At 37.6% G+C, this 22437-nt stretch overlaps 4 protein-coding genes and 1 long non-coding RNA gene across 8 annotated transcripts; 4 read left to right on the top strand and 1 right to left on the bottom strand.

The window, feature by feature from the left end:
• The first annotated feature begins 4554 nt into the window (after positions 1-4554).
• LOC116650888 (uncharacterized) lies at positions 4555-6188 on the top strand. The gene is made up of 4 exons (XM_032435847.2): positions 4555-4751; positions 5355-5493; positions 5554-6088; positions 6166-6188. Exons 1-4 carry the CDS (start codon positions 4555-4557, stop codon positions 6186-6188), a joined length of 894 nt encoding a protein of 297 aa, XP_032291738.2.
• Positions 6189-6334: 146 nt separating this feature from the next.
• Positions 6335-8008, top strand: LOC6626108 (uncharacterized). Its single transcript, XM_032435706.2, has 3 exons — positions 6335-7133; positions 7380-7597; positions 7656-8008. The coding sequence occupies exons 1-3, from the start codon at positions 6354-6356 to the stop codon at positions 7921-7923; spliced, it is 1266 nt and encodes a 421-aa protein (XP_032291597.1). The 5' UTR covers positions 6335-6353; the 3' UTR covers positions 7924-8008.
• A 645-nt stretch (positions 8009-8653) lies between these two features.
• Positions 8654-20555, bottom strand: Wnt5 (Wnt oncogene analog 5). 3 transcript variants are annotated; one of them, XM_002049984.4, is made up of 10 exons: positions 20415-20555; positions 18315-18736; positions 11359-12946; positions 11180-11264; positions 10875-11055; positions 10351-10786; positions 9982-10161; positions 9530-9632; positions 9152-9319; positions 8654-9078 (listed from the first exon to the last, which is right to left on the bottom strand). In XM_002049984.4, exons 2-10 carry the CDS (start codon positions 18428-18430, stop codon positions 8891-8893), a joined length of 3045 nt encoding a protein of 1014 aa, XP_002050020.3. In that variant the 5' UTR covers positions 18431-18736; positions 20415-20555; the 3' UTR covers positions 8654-8890. The 3 variants fall into 3 exon arrangements, with proteins under 3 accessions (XP_002050020.3, XP_032291595.1, XP_032291596.1); XM_032435704.2 differs by having other exon boundaries at positions 20410-20552; XM_032435705.2 differs by having other exon boundaries at positions 20336-20477.
• On the top strand, positions 13966-14362 carry LOC6625995 (uncharacterized). Its single transcript, XM_002049982.4, has one exon. It carries the CDS (start codon positions 13968-13970, stop codon positions 14334-14336), a length of 369 nt encoding a protein of 122 aa, XP_002050018.3. The 5' UTR covers positions 13966-13967; the 3' UTR covers positions 14337-14362.
• Positions 16433-20634, top strand: LOC116650850 (uncharacterized). Of its 2 annotated transcripts, XR_011416824.1 has the most exons (4): positions 16433-16654; positions 18787-19271; positions 19336-19377; positions 19463-20634. It is a non-coding gene; the product is annotated as an uncharacterized lncRNA (long non-coding RNA). The 2 variants fall into 2 exon arrangements; XR_011416823.1 differs by lacking the exons at positions 18787-19271; positions 19336-19377; positions 19463-20634 and adding an exon at positions 17466-18465.
• The last annotated feature ends 1803 nt before the right edge of the window (positions 20635-22437 follow it).

Raw genomic sequence — 22437 nt, forward strand, 5'->3', positions numbered from 1 at the left:
GCGGAGATATGACGTTCCAAAACGACAAAACTCCACGCGGAGATATGATGTTCCAAAACGACATAACTCCGCGCGGAGATATGACGTTCTAAAACGACACAACTCCGCGCGTAGATATGATGTTCCAAAACGACATAACTCCGCGCGGAGATATGATGTTCCAAAACGACATAACTCCGCGCGGAGATATGATGTTCCAAAACAACATAACTCCGCGCGGAGATATGACGTTCCAAAACGACATAACTCCAAAACGACATAATTCCACGGGGAGATATGACGTTCTAAAACGACACAACTCCGCGCGTAGATATGATGTTCCAAAACGACATAACTCCGCGCGGAGATATGATGTTCCAAAACGACATAACTCCGCGCGGAGATATGATGTTCCAAAACGACATAACTCCGCGCGGAGATATGACGTTCCAAAACGACATAACTCCAAAACGACATAACTCCACGGGGAGATATGACGTTTCAAAACGACATAACTCCAAGACGACATAACTCCACGGGGAGATATGACGTTCCAAAACGACATAACTCCCCACGGAGATATGACGTTCTAAAACGACACAACTCCGCGCGGAGATATGTTGTTCCAAAACGACATAACTCCCCGTGGAGATATGACGTACCAAAACGACATAACTCCAAAACGACATAACTCCACGTGGAGATATGATGTTCCAAAACGACATAACTCCACGGGGAGATATGACGTTCCAAAACGACATAACTCAAAACGACATAACTCCATGGGGAGATATGACGTTCCAAAACGACATAGCTCCAAGACGACATTACTCCCCGCGGAGATATGACGTTCCAAAACGACATAACTCCGCGCGGAGATATGACGTTCCAAAACGACATAATTCCACGGGGAGAAATGACGTTCCAAAACGACATAACTCCGCGCGGAGATATGATGTTCCAAAACGACATAACTCCACGGGGAGATATGACGTTCCAAAACGACATAACTCCCCGCGGAGATGTGACGTTCCAAAACGACACAACTCCGCGCGGAGATATGATGTTCCAAAACGACATAACTATGCGCGGAGATATGACGCTCCAAAACGACATAACTCCGCGCGAAGATATGACGTTCCAAAACGACATAACTCCGCGCGGAGATATGACGTTCCAAAACGACATAGCTCCCCGCGGAGATATGATGTTCCAAAACGACATAACTCCGCGCGGAGATATGATGTTCCAAAACGACATAACTCCAAAACGACATGACTCCATGGGGAGATATGACGTTCCAAAACGACATAACTCCACGGGAGATATGACGTTCCAAAACGACATAACTCCCCGCGGAGATGTGACGTTCCAAAACGACACAACTCCGCGCGGAGATATGATGTTCCAAAACGACATAACTATGCGCGGAGATATGACGCTCCAAAACGACATAACTCCGCGCGAAGATATGACGTTCCAAAACGACATAACTCCGCGCGGAGATATGACGTTCCAAAACGACATAACTCCGCGTGGAGATATGACGTACCAAAACGACATAACTCCAAAACGACATAACTCCACGTGGAGATATGATGTTCCAAAACGACATAACTCCACGGGGAGATATGACGTTCCAAAACGACATAACTCAAAACGACATAACTCCATGGGGAGATATGACGTTCCAAAACGACATAGCTCCAAGACGACATTACTCCCCGCGGAGATATGACGTTCCAAAACGACATAACTCCGCGCGGAGATATGACGTTCCAAAACGACATAACTCCACGCGGAGATATGACGTTCCAAAACGACATAACTCCGCGCGGAGATATGACGTTCCAAAACGACATAACTCCAAAACGACATAACTCCACGGGGAGATATGACGTTCCAAAACGACATAACTCCACGGGGAGATATGTCGTTCCAAAACGACATAACTCCACGGGGAAATATGACGTTCCAAAACGACATAACTCCAAAACGACATAACTCCACGGGGAAATATGACGTTTCAAAACGACACAACTCCAAGACGACATAACTCCACGGGGAGATATGACGTTCCAAAACGACATAACTCCCCGCGGAGATATGACGTTCTAAAACGACACAACTCCGCGCGGAGATATGATGTTCCAAAACGACATAACTCCGCGTGGAGATATGACGTTCCAAAACGACATAACTCCGCGCGGAGATATGATGTTCCAAAACGACATAACTCCGCGCGGAAAAATGACGTTCCAAAACGATATAACTCCGCGCGGAGATATGACGTTCCAAAACGACATAACTCCGCGCGGAGATATGACGTTCCAAAACGACATAACTCCACGGCGAGATATGACGTTCCAAAACGACATAACTCCACGGGGAGATATGACGTTCCAAAACGACATAACTCCCCGCGGAGATATGACGTTCTAAAACGACACAACTCCGCGCGGAGATATGATGTTCCAAAACGACATAACTCCACGGGGAGATATGATGTTCCAAAACGACAAAACTCCGCGCGGAGATATGATGTTCCAAAACGACATAACTCCGCGCGGAAATATGACGTTCCAAAACGAAATAACTCCGCGCGGAGATATGACGTTCCAAAACGACATAACTCCACGGGGAAATATGACGTTCCAAAACGACATAACTCCAAAACGACATAACTCCACGGGGAAATATGACGTTCCAAAACGACATAACTCCACGCGGAGATATGACGTTCCAAAACGACATAACTCCGCGCGGAGATATGACGTTCCAAAACGACATAACTCCGCTCGGAGATATGACGTTCCAAAACGACAAAGCTCCAAAACGACATAACTCCACGGGGAGATATGACGTTCCAAAACGACATAGCTCCACGGGGAGATATAACTCCAAAACGACATAATTCCACGGGGAGATATGACGTTCCAAAACGACATAACTCCACGCGGAGATATGACGTTCCAAAACGACATAACTCCGCGCGGAGATATGACGTTCCAAAACGACATAACTCCAAAACGACATAACTCCACGGGGAGATATGACGTTCCAAAACGACATAACTCCACGGGGAGATATGTCGTTCCAAAACGACATAACTCCACGGGGAAATATGACGTTCCAAAACGACATAACTCCAAAACGACATAACTCCACGGGGAAATATGACGTTTCAAAACGACACAACTCCAAGACGACATAACTCCACGGGGAGATATGACGTTCCAAAACGACATAACTCCCCGCGGAGATATGACGTTCTAAAACGACACAACTCCGCGCGGAGATATGACGTTCCAAAACGACATAACTCCGCGCGGAGATATGATGTTCCAAAACGACATAACTCCGCGCGGAAAAATGACGTTCCAAAACGATATAACTCCGCGCGGAGATATGACGTTCCAAAACGACATAACTCCGCGCGGAGATATGACGTTCCAAAACGACATAACTCCACGGCGAGATATGACGTTCCAAAACGACATAACTCCACGGGGAGATATGACGTTCCAAAACGACATAACTCCCCGCGGAGATATGACGTTCTAAAACGACACAACTCCGCGCGGAGATATGATGTTCCAAAACGACATAACTCCACGGGGAGATATGATGTTCCAAAACGACAAAACTCCGCGCGGAGATATGATGTTCCAAAACGACATAACTCCGCGCGGAAATATGACGTTCCAAAACGAAATAACTCCGCGCGGAGATATGACGTTCCAAAACGACATAACTCCAAAACGACATAACTCCACGGGAAGATATGACGTTCCAAAACGACATAACTCCACGGGGAGATATGATGTTCCAAAACGACATAACTCCACGGGGAGATATGACGTTCCAAAACGACATAACTCCACGGGGAGATATGATGTTCCAAAACGACATAACTCCGCGCGGAGATATGACGTTCTAAAACGACATAACTCCAAAACGACATAACTCCCCGCGGAGATATGACGTTCCAAAACGACATAACTCCGCGCGGAAATATTCAAATTTTAGATGTAGGTGCTCCTAGTGCCTGCGCAGATCGAGTTTGTTTCCGATAATCGATAACTTACTCCGTTTCCAAGCAATCGATAAAAATCGATATCCATATCCTGTTTTTTGGGCAATTTCGGTAAATAATAAGAGCCAGAGTCCCCAAACTTGACATATAGCTTCTAAAATAGTATATATATGCATTTGATGTTGGAAGAAGTGGGTTCAGGGTATCCCCTAGTCGTTGTTTCGTTACTTGTTTTACTGTAGTATTAATGGATCAAAAAATCAATACACATGTAGCGCTTATCGCCTGGTCGAATTCTCTAACTACTTAAATATTCTGATATGGATAGTGATATGGCATTAGCGCTCGTATTAATCTGATTGAGCCGCGTACAGTTAACTTTAAGCAGTCGCGACGTGAACTAGTTCGAATTGTTTGCCCATGAAGCACTTTAATAACAAATATGCATTCTTTTTATTTGAGCTAATTTATAGAATCGACAATTGTTTAGTGAGTTGGTTCTGAAAACAATTTGAGCTTGGAACAATAACTTCGCTGTAATGCTGGGAATTTCGGCAAAAAGTCAATCGCGATCCCTGATTGTTTTCTACTTGTTTCATGTTTGGGCTGGTTTCTCAATATTCGCGCATGATATTGGCTATTTCAGCATCGCAAATAGATCACCGGAATCCGAAAATGACGGATTCGATATAAAGCACGCAATCACCATGTTCAAAGAGGCTATACGAAACATCAGGTATAGTATATAATGTTTTAATTTAGTACACAGAGAAAAATTATTGTTTTTTACATTCATGTGTCTAAAGCTTTATATTGCTGTTCCTTTAAAGAGTGGCATTTATCATAAATTTCAATTAGGACAATACTTTATTCGAGCTCTCCGTCTGTCAATGTGCGCAATACGCATTATGCCGCGATAAACATTTTTTGTTATCATTAATATAACACGTACATATTTTTATATATTATCGTGTTTTGCTAATGGATGCCGAGTGTTTGATCTCTATTTATACCCTGAACCCATTCAAATTGAGAAAATGAGTATATTGGCTTTGGGCAAATGCAGAATGAAGCACGACCAATTCATAATGAATATATTTTCTTGGTCAGCATAAATAGCCGAATCGGTCTATCAACTCGGCTCTTAATGCCGATCAAGTATATATATATTCTTTTTAAGTTGGGAGCTGTCTCCTTCTATGCCTTACACATTTCATAACAAAGCGTATAAACAGGTTCTGGCTAAAGCTTGAACAAGCTTAATTTGATGAAAGATGGTTCAGGGTATCTCCTGTCGGGCACTCTCGACTAGAGCACTCTCATTTGTTTTATATTTCAGTGATTATCTTGGAGAAGCAGATACTGGGCCACCGATGCCACCAAAATGCTTAAGAGTCCAGTGCCGTATCATCTGCACCAATGGGCGACAGGGCGAGATCGCGCAGGATATATCACTTGCGTTAGCGAGCCCAGATAATGTGAGTATATACTACTTTACATTGATTATATTTTCTAAACATTCTTTTCTATTAAACTAGAGTGACCCATGTGATATCATTGACGAGCTGTACCTCTATAACTATAGATTTTCCAATGCAGTGCTACCAGTCGGATTTCTATCTACATACACCAATAGGATCAAACAATTATATTTGGGCATCTCAAACATACAGGATATTGAGAACGGGGCATTTGGTGGAGGCATATTCAAGCGTATAACTCTTGAAGACCTTCATCTTAATAAAATTGACAAGGAATTTCTAGCCAACGTGTCAGGAGATTTGAAAGGAATTTCAATTATCCAGCACAATAGGGCCCTAGAATGTGTTTATCCCGATTTTTTGGATTATGTGATGTATCAACTTGAATATCTGAGGCTTCAAGTTGGCATCGATTGTGTACGAAATGTGACGGGCACTGATCCAATTTTGGGTGCACTTACTTATGCAGATTTCAGCTACAACAACTTTACTGACCAATTGCTCAAAGACACGTTCATCAAATTAACCATGGTCGAGACGCTGATTCTGTCGCATTCGAATATTGAGTATTTACCAAACTATATTTTTCAAGGTAAGCCGATTAAAATGATATGTATAAAATTTAATTACATTTGTTAAGTGAACTCTACTCGACAACATTCCCACTAGTTAATACCGATTTACCGATTTAACTAACGGCTAGACGAAGCAGAATTGAGTCAAAATCTGTTAGCCTAAAACTACGTTAAGACAACTAGTAGCTGGTTAGAGCACCAGTATGAAATTAATAAAATGATGTTCATTTTTTTGCAGGTTTGAAATATTTGGAATATTTGGACATATCATATAACAAGCTAATGACGCTATCCAAAATTATATTTGGTGTACACGAAATTTCAAATAATCTGAGAATAGTCGCAAGCTCCAATGACTGGCATTGTGACTGTCAATTGCAAAAGGAAATGAATGAGATTTTCATTTATCACAATTCAAAACTAGACATGTTTTGCACGTCTCCAGAAGAATACAAAAATTGGATGGTTTTCGATGATCGACTTTGTGAAAATTATTCAGATGTACCTCCATCTGTTTTCATGACAACAACAACCCCGGGAATAATCACAACAACAATTACTTCTACGACTCCGAAAACAACAACGGATAATCATATTTTTATTCCAACACTGTCAACAGCTGGCACCGTGATTCCCAATGAGATCATAACGTTGGAGTGTTCTTCCACAAACAATACTTTCAAAACTGATGAGAACCGACAGAATATAAGGTGGCCGCAGATCAACTTCTCCCCTGCAGCTTTTGGGGCCCTTACAGTAAAAATTAGTGTCGAACAGGGCGAAAGCACAAGCGCCCTGTCTTTTGGTCTCTTTTGGTTCTCGAAAACTACAAAGGAGTATTACATGATGGAACTCATACCAGACGAGTTTGGACTTGGTTGTTATTTTACAATGCCACTGCAGACAATTGTAACAGACTTAATGCCAAACGTAGCTTATACATTTTGTTTGGTTGATGATCAGCATAACACTGTTTCTCCTTTCAGCTGTAAGTCAGTACATATTGGTGGTAATTTGGAAGCATATTATGATGCCTGGCTTTCGAAAGGAATGCGTGCCAAAGTAAATATCAGTTTATATATTTTAAATGTTTTTTATGTTAAGAAATATCCGATATTAATGGCAGGGGAAATCTAACTTACAAACACGGGGGTCAGGGTATCCCCTAGTCGGTAACTCCCGACTAGAGCCACTTACTTGTTTTTTGATTAAATGCAATGTGAATGACTCTGGTTATATCGTAAATAGTTGTTGTATACATCAGCTGCTTACTAATATGTAGAAACTCCTATTCAAATTTATTCATAGGGTATATCTCTGCTGGTCCTTGGTGTCGTTGTATTCATGTTGGTGGGCATAATGCTAATGTTTTTGGTTTTGAAGAAGAAACCAATCTGGGTAAAGGGCAGCAAGCGGATCATCAAACCAAATTCAAGTTCCGGCGAAATTGTCGTCCTATCACGTGGTAATACAGCAAAAGATTTTCTGCATAAAGAAAAAATGATTTCTAAAAAAAATGAACATCGGTAAGTAAATTTAAAGAACATATTGAATCAAATAACTATTGTAATTCTTTATTTAAAGGTTCAATTCAAACATTCCGAGGCGCAACTCAATGGACAGCCTGGCGAGCAGCAATAGCTACATAAGCCCAAACCTATATGAAGTCATCCCGACATATATAACATTCGATAAAATACCACAAGGCGATGCACCAAACCAGCCAGGATTTGAAATATTTAATAACTGGCATCCATCTTTCGCTCATAGAGGCAGCGTCAGGTACGCACAAATTACGCCGCGAACAAAACGTATTTCAAGTGATCCATTGCCAGCTCTTCCTGATTCTTGATAATACCCATTTAAGATTCCACATGAATTCACTTTGACATGTAGGAAGACACACTATTGTATTTCACCTAAAAAATAAAAGCTTGTGTGCCTAAATTGTTCAAATCTAATTTAGTATAAGTCGAAAAGTCTTAAAAACGTCGTCCATAAGGACTAAACGTTACCTTGAAACCGGAGTAAGTTATCGATTATTAGTAACGAACATATACTGCGCGGGCACTAGCAGGACCTACTTTCCAAGTTTCAAAGCTCTCGCTTTTCTGAGATTTGTGCATTCATACCTACGGACGTACAGACGGGCGACAGAATCGACTCGGCTATTGATGCTGATCAAGAATATATATACTTTATGGGGTCGGAGATGCTTCCTTCTGCCTGTTACACACATTTCAACAAAAACATTATACCCTTTTTACCAATTTATAATGGGTTCAGGGTATGAAAACAAGACAGCATACAACATATTCATTGTGCAAATTAACCCTTACATTTATATACTCAAATACACCCCCATATAACCCTTTGCTGTATATCTCTGCTAAAGTTTTAAGTACAGTCTTTTATACATACCCTTGTAATAATAAATTGATGCAGATACACTTGCCAAAATGCAACATGGAGATACTATAATCTGGAATGTTAAGCTACAGACATATCGTTTTGGAGATCCAAAAAAAATCCACAGTTAATCATATAGCATTAAAAAAATGTTCCAATTTAATAATTTATCATTAAAATTTTGAAATTAAATTATATTTTTGTGTATATGGTATTACATATACACTTTTCAAACCTTATGGTATAACCTTGATTGTAAATAAGTGGCTAAGAAAAAATCCATTATGCAACAGACATGTTACTTATATAATTTAATAAATAATATTCTAAGTCGATATATAAATACGTTTAATGTTATGTTAATGTGAATCGTGATCATATGGACATTTTCTGTGCTGCCTATAGAATACCTATTTACAAGTGTGCTCCTCGAGTACTTTTGTACATACATCGCATTTAACCTGGCAGCACCAGTGAAATTTGCAGTTGCAGCGCTCACGAACGATAATATTTTTGGTGTTGTATCCTCGGCCACAGCAAAGTATACCACAGCCATCAAGCCCCGATGAGGACTTGTTACAGACGCGGCCGTGCGTACCTAATAATCAACATCAATAAGTATTATACAAATTTATATACATGCATAAACTGCTATGGGGAAAAACGTTTACCTGACCATTGCAAGAGACGATTAGTCCGGCACCAGTCGGGGCTCTCATCCAAATAAATTAAATCGTGGGCAGTTGGAACCTTAAACTCGCTGTTTTTTACCTGTAGACGTCCACGTTTATTAAGCTTTACTTCTGTAGCCTCTTCATATTTTTCACGCAAATAATCACCTAGAAAATAGAAATATTTATTTAATGTAAATGTATAAGTTTGATCAACTATGTGTGGCTATAAATAATTTTTTTTATTTACTATACTATACATTTGGAAGATTTTCGTATTCTTTATCATTCGCTGCTATATAATCTATAAACCTAATTTACTTAGATTTTATGTGGCCAACATTTCCCATTTTCTAATCTACCCCTTAATGCACTTACCAATCTCTCTTATAGATGATAATTGCTGCCAACACGTGATCAAACTGCAAGAGCCTGAGACACCGTGGCACTTGCAAGTAATGCGTGTTTTCTTAATGACGGCCTGTTTGAGTTGAAAAAAGAAAAAACACATTAATTCAAAATTTTGCTTGGGTATAAATATTTACACTCTACGCTTTACTACTTATTTAATTATTTATTAAAAAGTAAAATTTCGTTCATTAAACAAGAATATCAAAACACAATTTTCAAATTTAAAATAGAATATACAAATCTTTAATCTTATAGCTATTGCCTGCCCCATCCAAACCATAGCAAGAAGTAAAATAAATAAATTGGAAAAAAATATCCACTACTTTAAGCCATAAAATGTTAAATAAATGAATTTTGTATCTATAGATCCCAACTTTGGTAAGTAGTTTACTTTATTAATTAGGTAAATAAAGTCTTACCCTTCGGCCTGCTTCGTTGTTGTGCAAATTCATTAGGCTCCGAGCCTTCATGTTAGTATTGGACAAAAAAGGAGCCTCACCACTGACGGCACGTTGATTCTTACGCTTGCGTTTACGGCGCTTGGCGTTGGTGTCTCCGTGGAAAAGCTTTGAGTTTAAAATTTCCCGATTGATTTTCTCCTGTTACAAAAATATGTAAAAAATTGAATTAAATATGTGACTGCTTACTTAAATGGGAGTCGGAGATTGACGAAATATTATATATTTTTTTCAGATGAGGATGTATGCACTTTTATGAATGTTCTTCATTGCTAATTAATATATTTTTCTAGCCAACCTAACTACATATAACTACATGTCAAGTCTCACCTGTAATTCGAGCATTTCTGTTTCCTTTAATTTTGAATTAAGAATTTCCTTTGTTATTCTCTGCTGAAGCTCCAATAGATCGTCCGGGCTAGTGCGTGCCTCTTCATCTTGTTTGGGCGGTGCAAATGATGTAGAATTTATTGTTGAGTTTGTATCAAGAAATATATCTTTCTTTTTATTGTTGGCATTGGCCTGCAGTTCATATAAAATGGCTGACGTTGCATTATTATCAGTCAAAGCTTCATTGGGAAGCTGTTTGGTAGTTTTGGAATTCGTTATGTTTAAATTGGACTCTCCAGTGTCCTTTGTGCCATTAGCCTCCATCTGCTTGCGTTTTTGTTGTAATTGATGCGTACCACGCCGCTCGGGATTGCCGGCACCGCGAGTTCCGCGACGTGTCTCCTTTTCGCGTACATCAATAAAATCTGTTGCAAATCTAACAATATTTATATATATATAATTAAAATATATATAACTATATAACTTTAAATTGCGGCGAACCCCTAATTCAAACTTGTACTTACTTGTATGCGTACTCGAGATTGTCCCCGCAGCCTCCCCACGTCCAATCATCGTGTAACTGTTTGGGTCGAGAACCTCGTGAACAGCCGCACGACGTTAACTGACCATCTCTGCAGGCGCGAGCAATAAAACTGGTCACAGTAGCTGCAGCTAGTGCATGTATGAAGGCCATTTCTGGCGACCCTATAATGTTAACGGCAAGGACACGTGAATACGTAAAGATTAGATTCAAAATCTCTTTATATATATTATATACAGTTAGTCAGTACAAAGTTCTATATACACAAAATAAATAAATAGCACTTACCTAGGCCAGTCATGGGCCCAAACACAGTAACATCGTCTGTTGTGCTGCAGTTCCAACGCCGATTTTTAAATTGAAATTGGCATTCCTATTAATAAAAAGTTATATATAGCAGATTACTTTTATATATCTTCCTTGCAAAGATAAAATACATATATACATAAAGTACATATATAACAAACCTGTATAGATGCTCGCGCTCCTCGACTTATCGCTGGCATAACACTTGTGTGCAAGGCACACAGTTTTTTTTGTCCGTATGTAAGCCCGTCGAGCGCGTAACAGTTATCCGGGTTTAGATCTATAGTCTCGGAATAAGCCATTGGAGTGGGCGTAGTTTCATTGTCTTGGTCTTTTGGCACCACCATTCCAAACTGGTGCATATTTGCGAGCATAAAATCACGATCATTGGAGACTCCCGCTGAAGTCATTATAATATCATGTGCGAAATAATTCGTCGGCGGTGAAAGCTTATCAACTGAGATTGCAGCTTGATGTCCTTGACTGCCGCTGAGATAGCGCCGTTTGGGCTGTGAGCGTGTGACACGCGATAAAATTTGAAGCGCTGGAGCTTCGTCCGATGGTGTCAAAGCAGATTGTCCTTTGAATGAATCGGGTATTTCAATTGACACAGCAAAACGTTTAGTGTTATTTATTGTTTGCACAATAGGTTCAAAACGTGGTCGCATAAACTCAGCTTGGCCGCGAAACCATTCGTCGCGCTCACGCTGGCGCTGCTGCTCCTCGCGCTGCCGCTGGCGCACGCACTTGGGAGACTCAGGGTTTCGCAAGCAAACTGGACGCTTTGTAGTTCTTTTGGTTGTTGTATCCAAAATAGACGGCGTAGTTGTCATTGGAACGCTTTTTGTTGACGTCGACTGTCCCTCACTCAGCAGATGCACCTGAGGGACTGTATCGAATGCATTTCCGCGTTCTTTACTACGATCGATTGTACCACCGGTATCGATCGTCTGAAAAAAATTGTTGGTTTCTTCTTCGTTGTGATAATATCCACCGAACGGCTTTTGCCCTGGTGTGTGAGCTCCGAGAGGTACTTTGCGTGTGGGTGGAGCTATGGGAGCGGCATACTGAAGTATTGGTCTCTGGGGCCGCTTAATACTGGGAGTAGATCCTGTTGATTGTTTTGCTTTTTCTTTTTGTAAACTTGGAAATTTCACAAATTTGGACTCAAAGTTGTTGTCGCTTTTTGTCATATTATGCAAAAAAAGTATGTGTTTCTTAAGGTCGTCAATATTTGATGTAGGGTCAGGCGGCGGTGTTGTGCTTGTAAACGTTGTTGTGCTTCGACGCCGGGTTACCGCCGACGCCACAACAGACCTCGTGGGTGTTGTACTTGTAGAAACAGGGCTTTTACCTGGAACGGCCCATCGTAACTCAGGCGATGCATTTTTGAGTGCCATGGGGACAATAAACTTGCGGTCCTCATCTGTAAGACTGGCTGGAAGACCATTTTCATCGGTATCTTCGTCAAGCAGAATTATCTGCTTTTGATCCATTTCCTCCTGAATCGGATGTACACGCCGAGCCTGAGCGCTTGGTGTTTCCAGTCTTTTTGTAAGATCTGCCTTTACGTAGCCTGTCTCAGAATCACGAAGATCCACCGGCTTTATAAAAGTACCAAGCTTGCGCAAGCCTTCTTTGTGCATGTACGCCTGTTCATCTTTAGTGATGTTTAGCGGTATACTCGTATTAGCTAGCTGCTCTTCCTGCGCGCCAAATTCGATAAATGGCGACCTTATCCCTAGACAGCTGTGAAAATGTAGGAAGTTTTTAGAAATTTTATTTCAAGTATAATACGTTTTTAAAACTATCGAACTGTTGTGCTAAAACATATATCTGTAATAAATTAAAAATTCCAGAATCAGATTTGTGTCCATAACTTTATTAGACCAACACATAATAGGGTGAATCCACATAATCCTGGCAGTGGCCAAACAACCGTAGTAGGTATAGTTTAGAAGTTCTATCTACAAAGGGTTCAACACCAATCGACTCCATTCTCGACCGATTGTACCCATGCTAGCTATATTACATAATCAACCAATCTGACTGAGATCAGAAAATGTGCAAGAATTAATGCAATCGTTTATCATCTTCTCAGTGTGATAGGAAAACGTTTTCTTCAATAATTTGCGTATTTCAAATCTTATTACAGTAGACGAGAGTAATCTCATGTTTGATTTAACTTATAAGATTTATAATAATATTTATAAGCTAATAGAAATCCACTTTTATTTATGGATATCTACTCACCAATTATAAGAGCTGTGTATAATAGTTATTCGAGTTTTATCGATCAAAGAATTGAAGAGATCAAATTTTGTAAAGACCGTTTTTGTTTACCCCGATTCGGAATTATTGACGACTAAGTGCATTGTTGAGGTATAGTGGATATTTGGAATGACGAAAATTGGTTACCTTGGTAGCCTAACGTGTTTGATTAAATTGAACAGATAAATTGATTTTCCCTCAAAAACATAGTTTTCATTTTAATGAACGGGTTTTTCAAGTTTTTGTATGCTGTTGAGACATCATCAAAGAACAGTTACAGCTGTTTCAACATATTTTGGGGGATCTATGCGCAGTGTATGCTTATCATAGATAGGTAGCCAGGTGTTGCCATTACTGTCAAAGGTGCTTTCAATGTTAAATTATCAAAGTAGGCCAACGGTGGGCAGCGATTTCCCATTTGGAAGTGGAAGTGCTGTATAAAAGACAGACAATCTTCAAACGAAGCATCAGTTCAAATTTTACTCTTAGCCAAAATACAATGAACTCCATTCTTGTATTTATACTCTTGATGTGCACTTGTGTCTGCGTGACCCATGGATTAGGCGGAAATAATGGCGAAGGCTACGACTACACCTATGGTGCTAAGCTGACAACCAGCACACTTATCGCACGTGAGACTATTTCCAAAAGTAAGACGCTGCTCCAGACAACATCTAAGACATACACGCTAACTCAGGCAGGAACGGCAAAAAATATCGACTACATTAATATAACAAATCTCAAAAAAATGCGAGGAGCCACCGCTGAAATTATGAGTGGCGGTGTAGGATCAACAACAGTCACCGTGAAATTTACCTCGGCACGAGGCAGTGGCATTAAGTCTCAGATTGAAATTTGGGGAACATAACTGTGTCTTATAATAAACCTATATGTTTTGTGTATCTAGTATACATTTTGTGTTTTATGTGGTCTTATTCATATTCAGTTATTCAGCAAATGTTTTGTGGAACTCTGCCAGCTAACATTTTAAAGTATCAATTGTGCAATAGTATAAATAGTTTTTCAATGCAACATACGGTTTGTATAAAATATTCGACAAACATTTAACTATTTCTGTTACGAATTTTACTCGCAAATTGATATGCTTTTCAAAGATTTAAAACTAAATCAGATACTTAACAATTTAAATTATTGAACTATTTATTTAGTTACTTAAAGTAATCCCTTAAAAATCACGACGTTTAAATATTACAGCCCCAATTCGGTTTAAATTAATTCTTAATATATTTTTATAAAAATGGTTTAGTTATTTATTTTCCATAAATTTCAACACGAAATATTAAGCCATAATTATACTGGGATTGTAGTTTGATGTTGACAAAGTTAAAACCGGGGCCTCCAGAATAAATCGTAGCATGACCTCCTGTGTTGTTTGTCACCTGGTCGAAAGCTCGTATGCCCGTAATGATGCGCCCATTACCAATACCCTAAAGTGTGGAAACCGAAAACTTTTATATTTTTGTTTTGTTAGGTAGTGTACTTTTCACAAGCGTTTATTTGAGTGCAACTATTTACAGATTTGCGTGCGTAAATAAAATAGTGTTCAATTATTTTTCGTACAATGTACAATGTAAGATGATGATGATGTGGGCTGATTTTTACAATGATATATATATTGTACACTGCTTATTATATCTTATTTGTAGTTCCATAACTTGTTAATCATTTGTGGAATTCCCAAAACTGATTTAAATTCTTAGATTCGATCTAGACTTTGTCGATCAGCTGCGATCAGGAGTCAAAGAAGATATAGATAGAGAGGGATTTAAAAATAAAAATAACCAGAAAAGATTACAATAAAATAAAGAAAACATATTCTGACCAAAAAAAAACCAGAAAGTTGTTTAGAAAAATAATTTTACTACTTTTATCGGCCGTTTGTTCTTTCGTGTGCTTTTGCTTTAACGAAATCTAAATGTATATCTTTTTTTAAGTAAAATGTCGAATATAGTTGATTTTTTTTAATTAAAAAGTTTTCGACAATAGTATCTACTTTTACTATGTGACAATATCTTAATTTAATATTTTATCTTTTGATGTAATTTTTTGTCATGAACGAAAACTATCGAATTTTAATTTTTTTAGTTACGTTTAATATGCACAGTTGTGATTATATATAAGAATAGGATTGTTGGTTATGTGGTTTATTTTAGAAATATCAATGAGAGAAATGGAAAAGGCAAAGATTATTATGAAGTAAATAATTAAGTCAGCAGTCTGTTCACACCGTAATAAAAATTGGGATCCGATGGAAATGAGACGCATTGATTATGAAAGTTAAGTCCATACAACTATATTTTTACGTTGCGAGCTTAAAACTGAAAGAGAGATGCATTTTTGAAGCGTGCAGTTGTGGTTGAATGAAGGTGAGAATTGAATTGAACATCACAGATAATATAATCTAATTTGGTAGCCCTAGCTGTAAAATTATGGTAGATATAGATTTTCGGTAAGATCTGGATACGCTAATTCAGCTTTTCAAACTATACGTCTCTTGTCTCGGTCTTATTGAATGTTGAACAGGGTGTTCATACAGGCAACAGAACTGGACTGTATACAAATGTATTCGCATATGGCCTAACCTTCTAGTCTAGGACTTTCCACTCATCCTATTGGCAATATTATATTTTTCAGCCCGTCGTTCAATATAGAGTTTTAAATGCATACGAAACCATTATTTACTGAATGCAACACGAAATTTTCTATATATATACATCAGTATTTACCAAAATCTGCCTTCATACAAAGAAACAAGCAAATGGATGAGAGGAAAACAGACAAAATAATTATAGGAATCACAGATGTGGCCATTTACCCGGTTTATACACTTTTATAGGATAATTGAAACTTGTTAACAGAAAGAAATCGAATCAATGCGGCAACAATGCGAATGGCATGCAATATTAATCGAGTATATTTAACACTAATAAATACATATAAGATTAAACCACGGTCGTAAGTGTAACTGCTCACATTTGTTGGATATTTTATTTCATGATCCACATATTTTCCGGGTGAAGAGCCGTACACAACGTTTTCAGCATGTAATAATTGCGCCGAATTCGAAATGTTTCCCCATGTGCTCGATACGGAATAAGCGGGTACCACACATAAGAACACCAAAAGGAAACTGGGAAGAACGCTGAAAAACATTTCCAGTTCAAGGTGGGTCTATCACGAAAATTGTTCGGTAAATTCTCGGATCGTATTGAAAATCTTGCTGGTTCTTGTTGTAACAAGTTAAGCTTCTAGTTGCTTCGAGTGTTATCAGCTATTCGTCGGGTTTTAAACATGTATTTTGTTGTAGTGCATATAGTATACGAAGAGAGCTTTTTATGTATTATGTGCTTAGACTCTGTTGGTACAACCGCTCCTGATAAGTATATATTTTAAACTAATTCATGGCTCTGAACGAGAGTTTTTTTCACATGCTGGCACTCGAAAATAGCTACAGCCTCCGTATTTTTTTTTTTTTTTTGTATTTTCTTACTTATACGCAAAACTCAACATGGTGAGTCAAAGATTGAGGCAGTTATACTTAAGTGCTTATCAATACGGCGACTGCGTCAGCGATCCGGAATAAAAAATAAAACACGCTAGAAAATCTATCTTTGGTATGCTGAAAATTCAACACCCTTGAAAAGTAATTATACTAATTGCACCTCATGCAGCTTTATAAGATTAATTGTAAGTTTTGCATATATTTATGCCTACTTTTATTAACCATAATTTAAAGCTGAAGAGTAAGCCGGAAACTACGATTCCAAGCTATATATTCTACATATTTTAAATACTCAGCAGAGTGTATCATTATTTGTTCACGAAATGCTTTAAGTATTGCAGTATTGCATGAGACAACTCTGATCCCATAATATGTACATATTTTTGATAAGTATCAAAAGCGATGTCTGAATATCATTTTTTGCAAGTGCGTCTCTCAGTTTCAAAAGCTTTTCCACTTGCCTTTTTGTTGCAGGCAGCACATACCGCAGTCTCGGACGGATCAGATCATTATAGTTCGCACAGCATTATCTCATGTGGAATTTGCGAACGAAAATTAGTTTTTGTTAATCGCGCCGACTATTAATTTGACCAGAGCTTTATATTAAACTTAATATAAAAAACCTAAACCTTGAAAAACGACATTCTAATCAGGGAAAATGGTGTTCAAAGTTTGTTTGAAAAATATAAACAACAACAACGAAGGCAAATAAGTGTGCAGAATGAACGTATTCTTTCGATTGAACCAAAGTTTCGCCTGAGTCGACCGACTCAATATTTTTTTAGAAACTCGCACAGCTCGACACAAAATAATTCGAGTCACGCCTCGCACGACCGTAATAATTGTTGGGAAACACGTTTGAGTCGACTCGATGCAGGACTTTGATGTACAATAAGAATGTAGCGCTCATTACGAAGATCAAAATCGCTAATGTATGTTTGTACTCGTACTGTACATAAATACATCTTAAACATTTGTTGAAGTGCATTCCCTGTGCATAACAAACGCTCCAGGAGATTGGGAGTTTCCGACTAGGGGATATCGTGAACCCACTCTTACCAACGCCAAGTGATGCTGGCGCTACGAGTTTGTTTGCGAGTACTTCCTAGTCGTTCGCTTTCCACACTTTAACTTGTTTTAAATAGTTTGTTGATAAAGTGGCGACGACCACTTCCCCCACAACATTAGCAATACATATTTATTTAATGTTAAGACACCAAAAGCTTTAGCATTATTGCAAATTAATTGAACCTATGTACACCTAAAAAATTGGGAAAATAATATGCTGTTATACATTTATGAAATGAAATTGTTAATACTTACATCCATGTTGGAACGCCTTGTAAGCCCGTAATTGCATCTAGACCTGCTACAGATAGCGGCACAAAAGTCATTATTATGTTCCACAAGAGAAAATGTTTCCTCACTAGAAATGACATTTTTCGTGACGCAATAAAAAATGACTGATATTTAATTTGAACAGCACAACTCTTATTGACTTTTTGAGGACGGCCGAGTGCTGAGCTTTAAAGATTAATAATATATGGCGAATTCTTGTATAACAGGCATCAGTGTGTGATCATTAATATCAGATTGGAACATTTTTTAACTATGTTTTTGATGTCTGTTCAGAATGTTATTATTTTTCATTTCTTTGTTCCTAACATATCGGGCTTGCGCATGTGTGTTTGTCCATAATTATAGATTACTTTTGATCAGTTAGCGACACTCACAACCGAAGTCATCTGGAAAAAAGCAAAATTAATTATAAAAAACTGTTTTTATTTCATTTAAGCAAAAGTCTTCGGAGTGCCGAAACTTTAACCCCTTTGCAAACACAAATGGCACAAATTAACTTTGCGGAATTACGGATTTTTTTCTCCTAAAAGTAAATAATTGGGCCAAAGATTAAACAGAGTTTTATTGATAACCTAGTCAGGTCCGTCTGTCTGTCCGTATGTATAAACGCCTCGTTCTCAAGGCCTTTAGGATCTAGATAATGTATGTTGAATATAGGTCCTCCTAGTAACTGAGCAGTACGAGTATCCATTCCATTTTCATAAAATCTATATCGAAACCTAGTATTTTAAAGATATATCGATGCTTTTACAAATTGCAGACCAATACTAATTCCCCAAAAGAAAAAATAAAAGAAAAAATCTATTTGCAAAGAAATAGTATTTAGCCTTAATATCCACCCACATTAAGTTGCCCTATTTCATGCCCGAAAAATAAACAGCTTAACAAATCAGGAGAGTATTTCACAGGTTCTAAGCGCAGGTGAGTATATTTCAAAAGCCAAGGCTATTTCTACAAAAATTATTTTTTTTTTGCAATTTTGCAGGTAACGGAGGTTCTCCTTACAGTGAATATTCTGGATCTGCATGTACGAAAACCTACAAACTAGTTCTTTAAAACCTTTCATTAATAATTAATTATTAATTAATTAATAACAAATTTTTGCATTATAGATGCTGCTGAAATACAGTACACATACATGCGTATATTCAATCCTGGCGACAAGTACACGCACACAATACAAATGCGACATTTGTGTCTGATGTGCATCCATTTAATCATTTCTACACACATTGCCATAAGAACACGGTGTCTACTGCATTGCCAGAAAACTGGCACCAATCATGAATGTGTATGTATGCATGTACATATGTGGATATGTGCTTGTAGTTGTAAATCCTTATGTTGCCAGATCGATGTGGACACAAATATTATTTGTACATATTTAAATGCAACAAAAACACTCACCCCTTTCACACATAATACGCTTGCATTCATTCAATTCATGGTTACAAATTACGAGAGTACGATATATGTATGTTTGCATACATTTGATTAACATTAATTTGTAATTGGTCGTTGGAAGCATCAACTGTAAGATTTAACACACGTGCCCGACATACATATTTATTTACAAACATATTTATATAAATATGTTTGCGTGTTAGGCACGTTGATGGTGCTGCTCCTGATACCTTCAGGTATTAAATACATACATTTGTTTGTGTGTGTGTGTGTGTGTGTGTGTGTATTAACTGTGCGTCTTGTTTACGGTAAGAAATGCCTGCTCATTCAAAACATGTATACACACATACGCATTTGTATCGTATGTATATATTAAACCATTCTTGAGTTGCCTGAGAAAGCGGCAAGCATACATTTCTACGTATCTATTTACCACCTTACATACTTATTACACATACATACATATTTATGTATATACATGCATATATGGTCAAATAAAATTTGCTTTTATATGTACACTTTGTTTATAAATGCATGTTTCTACAAGTTCATCAAAACCTAAATAGGATTTAGATACATACATTCATTTTGTTAGTATGTACACTTTGTTTATATCCACCAACATATATTTTGTTTATGCGACATATGTATGTACCTTACATTTTGTTTATATGGCACGATATTATCAATTAATTGCGCACAATCTGATATTTACATATAAATGCATCTATAAATGCATGTACGTATTTATTTAATGTAACACACTTCCATCGCTTTTAGTTGTAAATATGTATGTAAATGTCACGAAACGTACAGAAACGCGTCCAAAAGAAATAAAGAAGCGCGTTGAGTTTTACTATGAACGGAAAATTGTAAATAACTGCAAAACTTGTTTGCCATTGAAGTCTTTCGTGGTGAGTTGTTAAAAACTGAATAACAACACGCTTATCGATTTTCCGATATGTTTGCGCGATAGCTATAGAATATTAAAGACTATGTGGCAACACCAAATGTTGCACCACTTTGTTTATGTTGAGGCACATTTTGTGTATTAACTTTTTTTTTCTTAAATTAAATATTTACTGTGTGATACCCACAGAACAAATATAAATTCTTAGTCTCACTTGATTTTTAACACGAAAACATTCTGCTGTAATTGAAAAAAACGTAATGTTTTATTATTTAATGTTTTATAAACCCAAATGGAACATTTACCCACAAAAATATATATATACCAGCGGGCAAATTAAATTTACCCGAATATTTGAACTTAAGGTCCATCGATAAAATATTCAAATATTAAATATGTCTATTAAAATCGTTGGAAATTATATTAAAGCCGATCGTATGGTAAAAATCCACCATTAGTGATAAAGTCTTTATACCCATTGAAAATGTCTGCAAAGGGTATGCTGTTTTTGTGCAAATGTATGTAACAGACAGAGAAAAGCACATCCTAATAAATAATATTTATATATTCTCGATCAGCATTAATTAGCTAGTCGATCTAACTATTTCCGCCTGGTCTATTCGGTATTAGGTCTTCTCAGTGCCCGCAGAATATGGATTTTTGCGATAACCAAGCAATAAATAAAAATCTATATCGCATATTTTCATATATATTTTCATTTTATTTTATATGTATTGCCACCATAAGAAAGATCCTTTAAAACATTTAGTTGATTCAGTTTTCGCGAAATCCACCGCTTTTGGATAAAAAATGCAGATAGCGACAAAGCAGGAACGGTGGAAAGGAACGTGCTGGTTTCGCACTTTTCGTTACATTGCCCCTCTAAGACTCGAGCATATGCCTGTAAGCTTTAGTTTAAAGCTCTTGTCCAAGATGACACAACTGGAAGCTCGATTTTCTTTTCCTAGCTAAGACAAAATCATTGTCAGAGTCGGATCCTCGTTTTGCTGCTTAGCATAGTCGATTGACTGAATTTGTAGGAACAGGACACCTTGATTGTCGGGTGGCAGGGAATCAAACAAAAACACAGTGGGTGCAGACAGCTCGGACGCATTAGCGTGGTGTTGGCCACGATAAATTTACGCTAGTAGAAACATAGGTCCACGAAAGACCGCACATCTGCTTGTGTCCGAGGACTTGGCTAATCCTTCACCAGGGTAATCTTGTTAGGGCACGCCTTCATTCCGCCATTTTCGGCCGTGAGCTTATATCGATATTTTTATCATTAAAATCTGTAACAACATATTTAACATCTGAAGAATCTGGACAAGTTAATGACATTATTTATGTGCATATAAGAAAAATAATCTTTTTTCATACGACTTGTTTTAAATTTAATTGTTTTTAATTTGTCAAATAATTTATACTTTATTTCCCCACATGTATTTTAAAAGAAAATTTGCCTGTACCCTACCTCAAATGCTCCTAACTAATTTTATGCCAATATCAATCGAAAGTAGCTCCTTTTTAATTAAATATCAATATATATATATGTACTAATAATGCTCTTCTTCAATGGTTTCGTGCTAAATCCGTATTAAAAATCAACGCAGACTCTAACCACTCAAATTCTGCCTTTTATCCTTTTTTAATACACTTTAAGAGCTATTAATAAAAATAAAATGCAATTAAAAAATTGAACGTCTTAAGAAATATATAGAAGTATCTGCTTTTGCGCTAAAATAGTTAAAATAGTCTTTGGAGAACTATCGA

This window comes from Drosophila virilis, chromosome 5 (genome assembly GCF_030788295.1).
Source record: "Drosophila virilis strain 15010-1051.87 chromosome 5, Dvir_AGI_RSII-ME, whole genome shotgun sequence".
In the NCBI taxonomy this organism is placed as follows: Eukaryota; Metazoa; Arthropoda; class Insecta; order Diptera; family Drosophilidae; genus Drosophila; species Drosophila virilis.

Bases quoted from the DNA above. Each gene is read 5' to 3' on its own strand.
- LOC116650888 (XM_032435847.2), top strand. From the start codon at position 4,555: ATGCTGGGAATTTCGGCAAAAAGTCAATCGCGATCCCTGATTGTTTTC. The intron at 4,752-5,354 runs GTATAGTATATA...TTTATATTTCAG, and splicing joins GAGGCTATACGAAACATCAG to TGATTATCTTGGAGAAGCAG. The intron at 6,089-6,165 runs GTAAGCCGATTA...CATTCCCACTAG, and splicing joins ACCAAACTATATTTTTCAAG to TTAATACCGATTTACCGATT.
- LOC6626108 (XM_032435706.2), top strand. From the start codon at position 6,354: ATGACGCTATCCAAAATTATATTTGGTGTACACGAAATTTCAAATAAT. The intron at 7,134-7,379 runs GTAAATATCAGT...ATTTATTCATAG, and splicing joins CGAAAGGAATGCGTGCCAAA to GGTATATCTCTGCTGGTCCT. The intron at 7,598-7,655 runs GTAAGTAAATTT...CTTTATTTAAAG, and splicing joins TCTAAAAAAAATGAACATCG to GTTCAATTCAAACATTCCGA.
- LOC6625995 (XM_002049982.4), top strand. From the start codon at position 13,968: ATGAACTCCATTCTTGTATTTATACTCTTGATGTGCACTTGTGTCTGC.
- Wnt5 (XM_002049984.4), bottom strand. From the start codon at position 18,430: ATGTCATTTCTAGTGAGGAAACATTTTCTCTTGTGGAACATAATAATG. The intron at 11,056-11,179 runs GTAAGTGCTATT...TTAACATTATAG, and splicing joins TGGGCCCATGACTGGCCTAG to GGTCGCCAGAAATGGCCTTC. The intron at 10,162-10,350 runs GTGAGACTTGAC...TTTTTGTAACAG, and splicing joins CAGAAATGCTCGAATTACAG to GAGAAAATCAATCGGGAAAT.